Below are 12,494 nucleotides of genomic sequence, written 5' to 3'. Positions count from 1 at the left end.
TAAACTTCACTGCATGTCTTGCCATTTCTCATCAAGAAGAGAAGCAGTTGAATGATGGGCACACTGTAGCTGAGGGTTCAGTTTAGGATTCCTGTTGCTTTGACTGAACCACTGAGGAAAAAGCAGTTCTGCTGCTTCTTAAATATGGCAATTTTTTCTGCAAAACCACCTGTATCTGTGGCAAAGGTAAGTGCTCTAACTGATGTTTTCTGAAATGTTTTTCATACAGAGGACTAAAAAGACTGGTTTCTTGTATTTTTCTGCTGTGAAGGAAGAGCTCTAAAAGCAAAAAGTGGCTTCTTCTGAAATTTATTCTGCTCTGGAATATTCATCTACATTATTGCTTATCACAAAATATGCTGAATTGGAAGGGACCCCCAAGGATCATCATGTCCAACTCCTGTCCCTGCACAGGACCATTCCCAAGAGTCACACCATGTGCTTTTGTTAAGCTTTGGTATTTTTCCAGAGCTTCTAGCTGAGCTTAGTTGGAACAAACCCACCAACAGGATTTTCTAGTTGATAGACAGCCACTTTAGAACTCTTAAGATTCAGGAGAGACTGCCTCTCAAGTAAGCATGCTGAAAAAACGGTTTTCACTCAGTGAAGCTCTTGCAAATGTGTGCAAATAATTGATAAAAGGGAGTGAGAAAAATGGAGGCAGACTCTTCTCAGGGGTATCCAGTGACAGGAAAAGATGTAGCGGGCAGAAGGTAAACTACATGAAATTCCACATGAAAATAAAAAAATACTCTTTTTTTTTTAATGTGGGGTTGGTCAGGTGCTGGAATAGATTGCCCAGAGAGGTTGTGCGAGCCTCCATATTTTGAGATACTCAAAACCAGGCTGGAAACAGACCTGAGAAAAACCTAGTTGTACCTGTTTTGAGCTGGGGAGTCTAGATTAACCTGAGAAACTTTTTTTAAAAATCAACAATTCAGGTATTCTTAAGACTCTTTCCTGTTATTTAATTCCTTAAAATCTTAAGGTAGAATATAAGACAGGTGATACCTATATATATCACTTTAATGTGAGGAGTAGAAGGGCAGTTTTCAAGAAGGTAAGAACCAAATAATTTAATACTTAACTCATCACACAGAGACAGAGGAACTTATCAACATTACTTTTCTGGATACAATTCATGACTATATCTTGCAATTTTTAATTTTGACTTTAATGTTAAAATGGGCGATAAAATACAAAACCATGAATACAATTACTGTATTTTCATTGTCCTCTCCTTTTGTTTGTGTTTGTAAAGAAAGCTTTTCAATTTATGGAGAGGTGTATGGAAAGTAAATAAATAATACTTATGGAAGCTGACTTAAATGTGTTGGAGTAGTTCTACACGTCACAAAGCAGTATGTGGGGCTTATATTATGAAAAGGAATAGTCTACATAAGAGTCATGATTCAGTTTTCTAATATCAATGAGAATATTTGGATTTGGTTATTGGAAGAAAATATTTTTGTAGGTAAGTTGATAGAACAATGGGAAGAAGTTCAGCATTGACTATCTTATCCTTATATGGTCTCTTAAAAGCATATAGAGTCTTTTTTTTTTTTTTCCCTGAGAATTTTAGGAATTATCTTGATTTTTCTAATGGAGTGAAAAAAAATTAGTCATTTTGAAAAAGTCCGTTTACATTTTTTCCTTTTGATCAGATAGTTTCCAAGAATACCAGCTATAGTAGCTTAATTTATTATGTACTTTTAATAGTCTTAACACCTCCTTACCTTGTTGAAATAACAGTTCTCATTAAGACAAGATTTTGTCTTGATTCTTAAAGCGAGGCCTCAGGATAGACACTTCTATGTATTTTTTTTTTCACATTTAATGAGGACTCCAGTAACTGTTTTTAATAATCCAGAAAGGAGTACAAAAATCTGTTATTAATTGTCTCATTTGTGTTAATATTGACTCTTGCATCTCAGCTGGTAGGTGGCATGAAGCCAGGGTAGGAGTGGCTAGTTGTGTAGTGTAGATAGCTGCTGTGTTTTAGTGACCTAATGCTCCCTGTAGTCATACAGAATAGTTTTGATAACTCAAAGGCAGTTATGAAATTCATTAGGGGAAAAAAAGGGAATGAAACATGTTTAATGTTTGCTCTTTTGCACCTCAGTTATGTCCATAAAGTCGAAGCAGGTCAGAACTCAACCATGTTCTCCTAATACAAAGTGAAAGGCTCTCCATTTAATGAGCTTTCTAAGCTAAAAATGGAGCATAGCCAATTACTACATACCAATTTGTAGTAGTGCATCACTAGTAATTTATTCCGAGCTTCATAAAAAAAAGTCAAGAAAAAAAATGAGCAGCTGTAAAACAATTAACATCTATGTTCTGATCTGTAGGGTCAGAGTCTTCTACTATTTCAGTGTGAGACATTTGGAGATGCTTAATTTGTAAGAGTCTGATGCTTTTATATATTGACTACTTAAGAGAAAACTTAGTAAAGCACTGATTAGAGGGGGCAGTGTTATTCAGTGGATGTTGATTCTAGACAATAAATGGATTCTGCCATGTATAGAAAAAGCAGGTGTGTTTGTTGTGCATAAGCACAGAATAACAAAACAAATTTATTTTTAACCGTACTTCCAAAAGTATGTTTTGAGTATCATAACTGATGAGGCCTGAAATGTGATTTTTGTCAGTTATTTTCAGAATGTCTGAATGTTTTTTGATAGTAATAGCTATTAGTTTTTAACATGAGAAAAATACAGTAAACTGATTCTTTGAATCCATAATGCTAAAATACTCAGGCCTTTAAAATTAGAAAGTTCCTTTGTAATATGCATTCCATTTCATGTTACATGGAAATTGTATTCCACAAATAAATAACACAGAACACTAAAAATTTGAAAGAAAAGACTGGTTTTTTAAGGGGCAAAATTTCCCTCGATTCATGTGGCAAGCAATACCGGTGCCTTACAGAACAGAACTACATAACAAATTCTGCATTACACGACCTGTTTCTTATTTAAGAACAATTCCTCTTACCAAACTATAACTATGAAGATATATTTGAATGGTTTAATACCTGAAATCAATCTTTATCAAAGTGGACAAGAGCTGTTACAGTTCATCTTTCATATTGTCTCTTGTCCTGCCAAATAGTTGCAAAAATAAAATTGAATTCAATTTTATTTTCAGTAAAAGTAACAGGAATGTATGACTTTTAAAGTACATAGAGGCCTCTTTTCTTGCAGCTAGTGAAGAAATTTGGCTCTGCAAACTTTGAAATCATTAGCAAATTGTTTTCTTTGAATTTACAGAACCTCATATTTATATTGTGAATAAAAATAGATTGTCTAATTCATGAAGATAGGTTCTTTACAATCAGATGTAATTTAGATTTTGGTTGAAGTTTTGTCTTTTGTGTTATCTCTAACAGATCTTCACAAAAGCTTACAAAAAAGAGAAAGAACACAATGAATTTAGGATCCTTCATGCCTCCTACCTGCTTTCTTAAGTGTACTGGATATGCTACCTGATGCATTTCATCCCAAACGTTGAAGAACTTACTAGTTTCACACATATGAAAAGATGTCCTTCTAATCCCTAACATTTAGAAAACTTACTTTTCATATTTGACAATTTGTGTTGTTGTTTCATCTTAAAAAAAAGTCCAAACACAATTCTGTCTGCATTTCTTAAACCGGATGGTTCTCCAAGTGATACTGGGACTTGAATTTTTGCTTTTGCTCAAATAAATTGTGGGAGAAGAAACTGAATATAACTTTTATTCATAGTGCATTCTTATACAATTACCAGGAAAAGAAAAGTTATTCACAGAAAAATAATATTGATTTTGGTTTTAAATTTTATTTTATTTTTTTAAATAGAAATGATTGGAAGTGATTGGGCTAAGTCGTTAATTTTTATTCTGCCACATCAGTGCTCTTTTTCTTTTTTTCCCCCCTCCAGATGCACATGTACAGCAGGGTGGACAGGGCCAGACTGCAGTGAAGATATAAATGAATGTGAATCTGAACCATGCTTGAATGGAGCCACCTGTTTTGAATCTGTGAAGCCGGGGCAGTTTGTATGCATTTGTCCTCCATTTTATACTGGTGACTTCTGCCACCAGCGCTTCAGTCCCTGTGAGCTGCCTTACAATCCATGTATAAATAATTCAACCTGCTTGGCACAAGTAGATGGAAATCCAATGTGCATTTGCAAAACAGGTGAGAAATGGAATAATTAATTTCTTCCATTTTCTGTTGTGCTGCAGAAAAGTTACAAATATATGTTGAATTTATTGCTACCTTTAATGTAAGTAGAACAGAATATGTTTCAAAGAACATAAAACCATCATGAATTGCAGCAGGTCTATCAGTTGTGTTAAAAGACTGGAAAGATAGCTGTCAGTTTACCTATTATTAATTTCTTATATGATAATACTTATTAAATCTATGGTGGTTTAGATTCAGCACTCAGAATTAGTATTTCTGAGTCATTTGTTACAATGACATAGAGATAGACGTGCACCTGGCCAGCAGAGACAAACTAAATTGACAAAACAGGCAGATTTAGAAAAAAATATATGCAAACTGCTGAAAGTACAAAAGCTGGAGCAAGCTGGAAATGGTTTCTTTTCCTGCCGAGCTGTCAGGAAGGCCTAGCGCATCAGGGAAGTAATATATAGTGGGTTGTTCCCCATTTGCACAATAAGCCAAATCACAACAGGTGCTGACAGCTTCCTGGGGCTATGGCTTAAAAGACACAATCTCTCCCTCAACGTACAGGAACTACTAAGGTGGAACGGAGCAACAGTTCAACTGTACAGAACATTGCTATGCACTTCCATGTAGGAATAGAAGAATACATTAACTAATTAACAACTACACGGAAAATTTAGAAAATTTAAGTAGCAGGGGAGTACAATTACTGAAACTGGAATTGGAGCAGGATTTTGAAGCCTTCACTGTTAGGCCTATAAAAGTAGGGGTGTCTTAGGGACAAGGGATAGCAAATATATTAATTTCAAGTGCTACATGACAATACTATTATTTTTAATTTACTAAACTACAAAGATATGGATATAATATCTAGGAATCAGGAGTATATAATACCTTGAGGTTTTTTTACTGTTAAGGTAAAGGTTACCAAAAGCTGCTAAGGTAAAAAAACCCAAACATCACTGGGGAGGTATGCAAGTTGCTTACTGAAGCATCTTTAAGAAATGCTGTTTTTCAAAAACAGCTTTTGACACAAGATATTGATTTTTGAAACCATTTTCAGAAATAATCTATAGAGAGATATGTAACTCAAGTCTTCTCTTAACGTTCCTCAGAAAAAATTGTCTTTTCCAAACATTTTTGTGCACAGTTTCTAAAGAATCAAAAAAGCATGCAGCCAGGATTCTCAGGGAGCTTTGATAGATTTTTTAAGAATTCTTGAAGTTTGCCACCTAGGAATCTTCTGGGAAGTAGTAGGGAATTATGTGAATCAGTAACATACATTGCTAACAAATCTTGGAAAGTCGAAAATTCAGCATTGTGAAGGGGTAAAAGGCATAATTCATTAAGTGAGTTGATCACTCATGCTAGGAAAAATGTAACCATTTATTCAGGACTCTTACCAAAAAAAGGAGAGACAGAAAATTACTGACTTTTAGCTGAAAAAATTTGAGGAAATCTAATTCCTCTGTTGTCTTCTTTTCCATTATTTATCTGTTATTGTCTTGCATGCTCCTCCCTTTTTCTCCTGATAAACTTGTCAGGATTACAGAGCTGATCACAAATGGCAATCACACTGACATAGGTAGATTACTCCAAGACACTTGACTTAGTCGTAAATGGCATGTGGATTAAACTTTCCAGTAGCTAACAGTCCAGTCATTAGAAAGTTTGAGTCTGGTGTAGCAGGAATCACAAAATGCAGCTGTGCTTACCAAATTCTAACAACTTCCTCTAGAACACCATATCTGGTACAACAGGACCATAAGTTATACTACTGACAGTGGTACATATTTAGAAGAAAAAGAGAATATACACTGACTAAAGGGAGCTGGGCTAGGTCAGAGAAGACAAAAGCTGATAGAATATGAATTGGACAGAATCAAAGTTGATGTAAGATGTTAGGACGTAATTACCACAGCAAATTGGTAGGAAGGTAATGAAGTCATGATTAGTTGTAGTATGAAGCAAAACTGTGCATCTTTGTTCTCGTATGTACATTAGGGAAATACAGTTGTCTGATTTTGCTATAAAGACTTCTAAATTTCTATAAATACCATTAATGTAAAACTTCCTCTTGAGCTGTTTGCCCTAGATGGAGAGGTTTTCTTCCTCCAAGGAGATAGATTATAGTATTTGTGTAACAAAACTGGGCCCTCATATTATAGATCATGGAACAGGGTTTGACCATGACTTAAATTGTCTACACAAGCAGCTTAAACAGTTAAAAAAATTATGATCTCTATAACTGCATGATGGTATATTCAAAGTTGCAAGAATGTTGTAGGGAGGGCCATTATTACAAAAGCTTTGGAATCACTACTGTAGAACGAGTTTTGGAATCACTGACGTTGAACAAGTTTCCCAAGAGGTGTACAGAAAACTGCTCTCAAATACTTTGCCAGTAATTGATAAGCAAGAGTTTGAGCAAGGCAAATGGGATGACATGGGGGTTTGAGCTGTTAATCATATAGCCAGCATTGAATCTCCTTAAATACTACACACTAAATGCAAAGAAAACAGGAGGAAATGAACAACTTAGGGCAAATAGCAGAATTTTTATTGCCTAATTTTTCAACATGCTTTTCCAGTATTGGAGAATTCCATCCTTAGAATTAATCTTAATAATAGAAATGAAAATTTAGTGTAACGGAAGAGCAAGGCAGGACATGTAAGCAAAACTACAGAATTTAAATAATGTTGAAATATTTGTAGCTGAGCCTCGGCCACTATTCGTTAATTTCCCAAAAAGTCTACATGAAAAAGATCCAAAGAGCAATAGGCATTAGACCATGCTCTTGTAGATAATGGCAAGCACAAAACTCTTAATTTTGTAGAGGCAACCCAAAAGAAAGATAGGACAGTTTGGTAAAAATAGTGAAGCTTTCTGATAACAATTGTGTTCCAAGACAAAAAAAAATTACTGAAAAAATGTATTCAAAATCAAGGAAAACTATGAGATGGCATACAACTAGAGTGCAAGATCAGCTCTCTGGCTAGGACTGGTGAAAAACAAGTTTAATTAATTAATGATGAAATGGGAGATAAAAGTTAACAGTTTTTACAAAGTGTGAAACCTGTGTAACTACCAGCACATAAATATTGCAGAGAATAACAAGATAAAATAATTTGAAGCCATAAACTATGGGCCAGAAAATACCTAGTGCTTTCCTAATAAGACTTTTTTTAACAATGATTTATTATTTTATGAGAACTATTAGTAGATATAGGTATAACAGCAAGGCAAGCTAGTAGGAATGGCAGACAGAGTTGTTGCTGACATAAAAACAGGAAAGGAAGGACAAGATTGTTGAATTCAAATGGTTCCTAGAATTCCTGCTTCTTAGAAGGTAGAAATGAATCTCTTTGTAAAATTAGATGTAGAACTTCCCTCATTAGTCCAAGTAATGATGGGATGAGCTCAGGATGTTTATGCAGCCTCCTTATTACAATGGAAGCAATCTTCCATATACATGTTAGGTTGTGATAGAAAAATTATCAGGACATGCTACATATTATACATTATGTATTGCATATCAAAGCATTACATACTCTTTTCAGAAAGAGGGATTATTAGGCCAGCATTTGTAACATTTTAATGAGTTATGGTAGAAGGGATATTAGAGCAATGGAATAATGTATGTATTGTTGAAAGAAAACCTGGAAATGTCTGGATTAATGTGACCATATCTAGATGTCCACAGTATTACATTAAGGAGGTATTATTTTCTGAGGTACTTCATTTCACGCAAAAGCAGACATACAAAGTCAAATGGCTAATGCTATAGAAATATTTATGTCACTCTGCCAACTATCTAGGCAGCTTAGGATAAATCTTTCAGGTGGTAGACAGGCTGAGTTCTTTACCAGTTGCCTCTTGCTGTTTTGTTATTGCTGGAGAGATTTTTAATTGTTTGGGTTTTTTTTAATCTGCATAGTTCTGGGAAGTACACAGTTTTAGAGAGGAGTAAAAAGAACAGGGAGCAGCAACATGTCACTACAGCACACAAGTACACAAAAGTTTTGTCACCTTATTTGTGCTCGTTGCAGCTTTAAAGATATAAAGGTAGAAGCTGAGAAGTTTAAAAACTGGTTTATGCAAAAGGAATTGCGTAGGACTTAAGTTTAAAACCATCAGTTTTATGGTGTAGGAAACTTACGTGTATTGTTCCAGGGAAATCTATGAAGAGGACTCATCTCTTAAGGCAAAACAACAGACACAGTTTTTACTGGAATTAGACATTCTATTTTTTCTTTATATCCATAAAATATCCATGTATTCTTTCTAAAAGCAATACTTTCTTGATGCTTCAAGGTAATTTCTGAAGTCCGTGTTTTAAACAGTTTTTTCCAGGACTTTTTCACCTCTTTTATCAGTCTATTCTCAATAGCTCTTTTCTATGACGCCTACTCTTTGTTCTAGATGCTAGTGATTATTTTTATTTGTTCTATTGCATCTTACAGTGATGCCATGAAGATTTTTTGCCTTTTCTTTTATACCCCTGTTATACCTTTTTACAGCTTCTGTATTCCTAGTGCTTTTTGCCTACATTCTTGGACTTGTTTGTTAAGCTAAGAGACTAAACATCACAGAAGCTTCGTAGCTAGGGATCAGTGTGCCCCAGACCCCAAGGTCCTCTCCAGAACATATAATGTAAACCAAGATAGAACCATCCAGGGGAAGGTTCCTTGGGGAGGGGGGCTCACTTGAGCCTCTCATTGGGGAATCTTTGATAGATATGCTAATTAGTAAAACCTATAATGTTATACCCAATGTTGGGGGGGGACGGGGAAGAAAGACACGGACACAGAGATAGATTCGGCGGGGTGCATCTCAATGCATATGACCTGGACATGTACACCTAAGGATCCTTAAAATAAATACCAAGGTAAAATCCCTTTTCCCCTTCTAACCGTGTATGCCTCTTGATTTTAAGACCAGGAAAAGGCATCAGTTGCTGGCGACCACGAAGGGATCCTAAAGACCTTGAAACTCACAGTCTTGGGTTGGAACACATCTTGCTTTGCCCGTCTCTTTGCCAGCAAATTACAGAGGGGCCGGAGCAACAATCTAAGACTGTGACCAGGACTTTAGGACCCAGCACAGAAAGGCATCAACAGCTAGAAGTTTGAATTGAAGCAAAATATGTTTCAGCCCACATCTAAAACAAGGCTAAGTGAAAATTATCATAATGTACAAACTTTATAATACCAAGCAGAAATAATAAGTAGCTGATGAAAACCAGAATTTATTTCAATTGAAGTTTGCTATCATCAGATTTCTGAGCCCTTCAGTGCCAGTTTCTTTTTCAGACACACACATACATAATTCACAGAGGGAAATAGCCTTTTTACAGTGCCTAATATTTTACACACCTTTGATTTTGATTTATGTACCTACTTATGTAATGCTGAACAACCTAAGTACCTGAACTAATGATTATGGGGCTGCTATGATATCTCTGCTGTTTGCAAACATTGGTTCATAAATAGTTCATGGTAAGGAGACAAATATCCATGATACTGTTCTGATGAGCAAAACAGTAGAGAGCTTGTGGCAAAAGAATCCTGTTAGAATCATGTTACCTGCAGAGGTCAATCTGTAGTATTTCTCTGCAAGGGAATAAGGAGAAAATTACCATAACTGTGACAGCAGATATTTAGCTTCTGTACTCTGCATATTCCATCACTTTGTAGCTCCCGGAAGGCCCATAGATAAAGTTGAGAAATACAGGATTTCCTATATTTCAGAGAAACAGAAGTAAAAATAGCATCTGTCTCATCTTAAGTAACAGCTTTCCAGATGTTTCTTGACCTCATAACATTAACGTTACTTTCATGCCATCTGAACAATTAAAAATAGAGTGAAGTAAGACTATATTTTTAAACACAAAGAATTGTAATAGCTTTCAAATGTTTTTATCTCTGTTAATTTCTGAGAGTCTTGAATATGTTATGTTACTACCAAAATTGTTAACCTTTATGAGATACTTCCTCAAATATATTTATACATATTCAATACATTCACAAATAAATGTTTTAAACTAATTCCTGTATCCCTTTGATTTAAAAAAACCTATTTGGATACCAGCAATACTTGTGAAATTCTGTTTACACCTTCAGTTTTTCTAATGTGACATAAAAAACCAGTAAAATATGTTTGACAAATAAAAACCATTTTACAGTAGTAAGCCTGTTATCATGCCAGTAATGTCATGATTTCCAAAATAGTTTTATACAGTAATATTTTTGACATATTAAACATTTTAGAGCAGTTCCCCTCATTGTCTTTTTATTTACTCTTGCAACACATGAAACAACTTGGAAATGTCTCTGCATTTCTGTAAAAATTACACCCCCATATAAATTTTAGTTTAAGTATCACAGATCACAGCTATGTGTGGCAGCAGTTGTAGCTTATACAAAATAACCTAATGTATTAAATTGCCCTTTACATTGTGTATGGATATCATGTAAAATACAAGAGTCCTTATCTGTTAGACTCATGAAGTATCTCATCTTCAATCAGCACTACATAAATAAACTACCAATTCTTTTTTAAACCAGTTCCATTTAGGAATGAGCGTTTTAACTAGTCTTCTGAATTTGAAGGTAATGTAATTGGTGACTGTTCAAGATTATCCCTAAAATAAATATTTCATTAATACCTTAATCCTAACACAGCAGTATTTGTTTTGAAGTTTGACCTCTTCTGTTTGTACAAGAGGTGTGCACAATGTAGCACTGCTTTCTTTTTGTAATTTACTCTGAAAACATATTTAAGGTCTGAATTAAAGTTGGCTTACTGTCATATGCTTTTATTGAAACATCCTTTCTAAAAGCTTCATAAATTCTAAATAGACTACAACACAGACATGCAGAAAATATGAATGAAATATTTTGGGATCCTTTTAAGAAGATTTGTGTGTTTCTGAATAAACATTTTAGTTGAAAGCAGGTTTTCATTAAATCTTCTCTTAAAATTGCTAGAAATGCTAAAAATTCCTTAGAAAAAGTCACTGCATTAGTTCACAAGTTTTCATTGTGGATCAAAATATCATCTAAGTAGTTGCCTGTAATTTTTAATAGTATATGTCATTATGAAAAAAATATAATGATTTCTTTAATAAAAAACTACTGACATAATTCGTCAGTAGATATGAGACAATAGCGTAGTAAATACTTAGATTGCTCATTTCATAATGTACTAGATAGCCAGTAAAATTTTGTGATGAAAATGTTATTTTTTTCCATTCACAGGAAAAATAGATAAAATATAATGCCTGCAATATGTTTGCTTATTTTATGTCTTTTCAAGGCATTGATATGTTGCTATGGGCTGGAAAAATATGTACTACTGCATTCAAAAAATGTGTTTAAATAATGCTTTGTATATTCCCTTCTGTACTATTTACTTCAAAAAGACCATAAAACATTCATAACCAGTGAGGATGACAGGCAAAAGTAGAATGAGCAATGCCTCCATTTTCCATTTTATGTATTCTAATCTGATAACTGTGGTATTTTTTTTAAGATACTTGCTTAAATATTCTATCATATCACAAAAAAATAAGAAGCTATTTTGTATAAAAACTGTTAACATTTTTTTTCAGTTTTGCTTTATCTTCACAACCCTTCCATGATTACCTTATAAAGCTAAAATATGTCTATATGTATATTTATAATGTTACATTGGTTTACCTTCAGTGTGTGCTTTTCAGTGAAGTTCCATTTTCCCTGCCCATCAACACAGCCTTCCACTCAGTAATCAAATTTAGTTTTAGAAATTCCAAGCATCACAAATAAATGAGAAATTACAGATGCAGAAGTTGACTACAAATAGTCCTGTGAGTCCCAGTCTCTTACATTCACTACGTCCCCCAATTTCTTAATTAAACCAGAGTTAGAGAAACATGTTATCATCTTTTCTGCCCTTACTCAGTGGCACTGGATGGCATGTATTGAACAGCTACTGAATATTTTGTGTGTCAGTGACTTCTGTCTACTCACACAACCAGGCCTAGTACTTAACTTGGTCTGTGGTGTACTAGTTTACAGTTCTGTTACCTTTCTTTTTTCCTTAATCAAACTACAGGCAGGAATAGATGAAGGTTCAGCAGCATTAAGATGCAGATTACACATGCTACAGCTAAGAAACGTATTTGGATGGTTGCTCTGGTTCAGGCCCATTTGCACATAACAAACTAAACCATTAAGAATACAAAGCTGCCTGTGCTGAGGGAGATACTTCAAATCTGTACAGTAGGACAGAATTTTTGTCCCCATTATGACAATTCTTTTACTGTTTTTTTTTCT

General features: G+C 34.5%; 1 protein-coding gene across 1 annotated transcript in view; it reads left to right on the top strand.

Annotated features, from left to right (window-relative positions):
• The window catches only part of EYS (eyes shut homolog), an 854,603-nt gene that overhangs the window by 387,291 nt on the left and 454,818 nt on the right, over nucleotides 1–12,494 (top strand). Inside the window, exon 23 of the mRNA XM_042016808.1 lies at nucleotides 3,925–4,184. Coding sequence (XP_041872742.1) covers nucleotides 3,925–4,184 — 260 coding nt within the window. The remainder of the gene's footprint in view (nucleotides 1–3,924; nucleotides 4,185–12,494) is intronic.

The sequence above is a fragment of the Corvus kubaryi genome, unplaced genomic scaffold (genome assembly GCF_017639235.1).
Source record: "Corvus kubaryi isolate FWS band 111438036 unplaced genomic scaffold, C.kubaryi_AGA036_p1.0 split3-73, whole genome shotgun sequence".
In the NCBI taxonomy this organism is placed as follows: Eukaryota; Metazoa; Chordata; class Aves; order Passeriformes; family Corvidae; genus Corvus; species Corvus kubaryi.
This window is presented reverse-complemented; position numbering and strand designations above follow the sequence as displayed.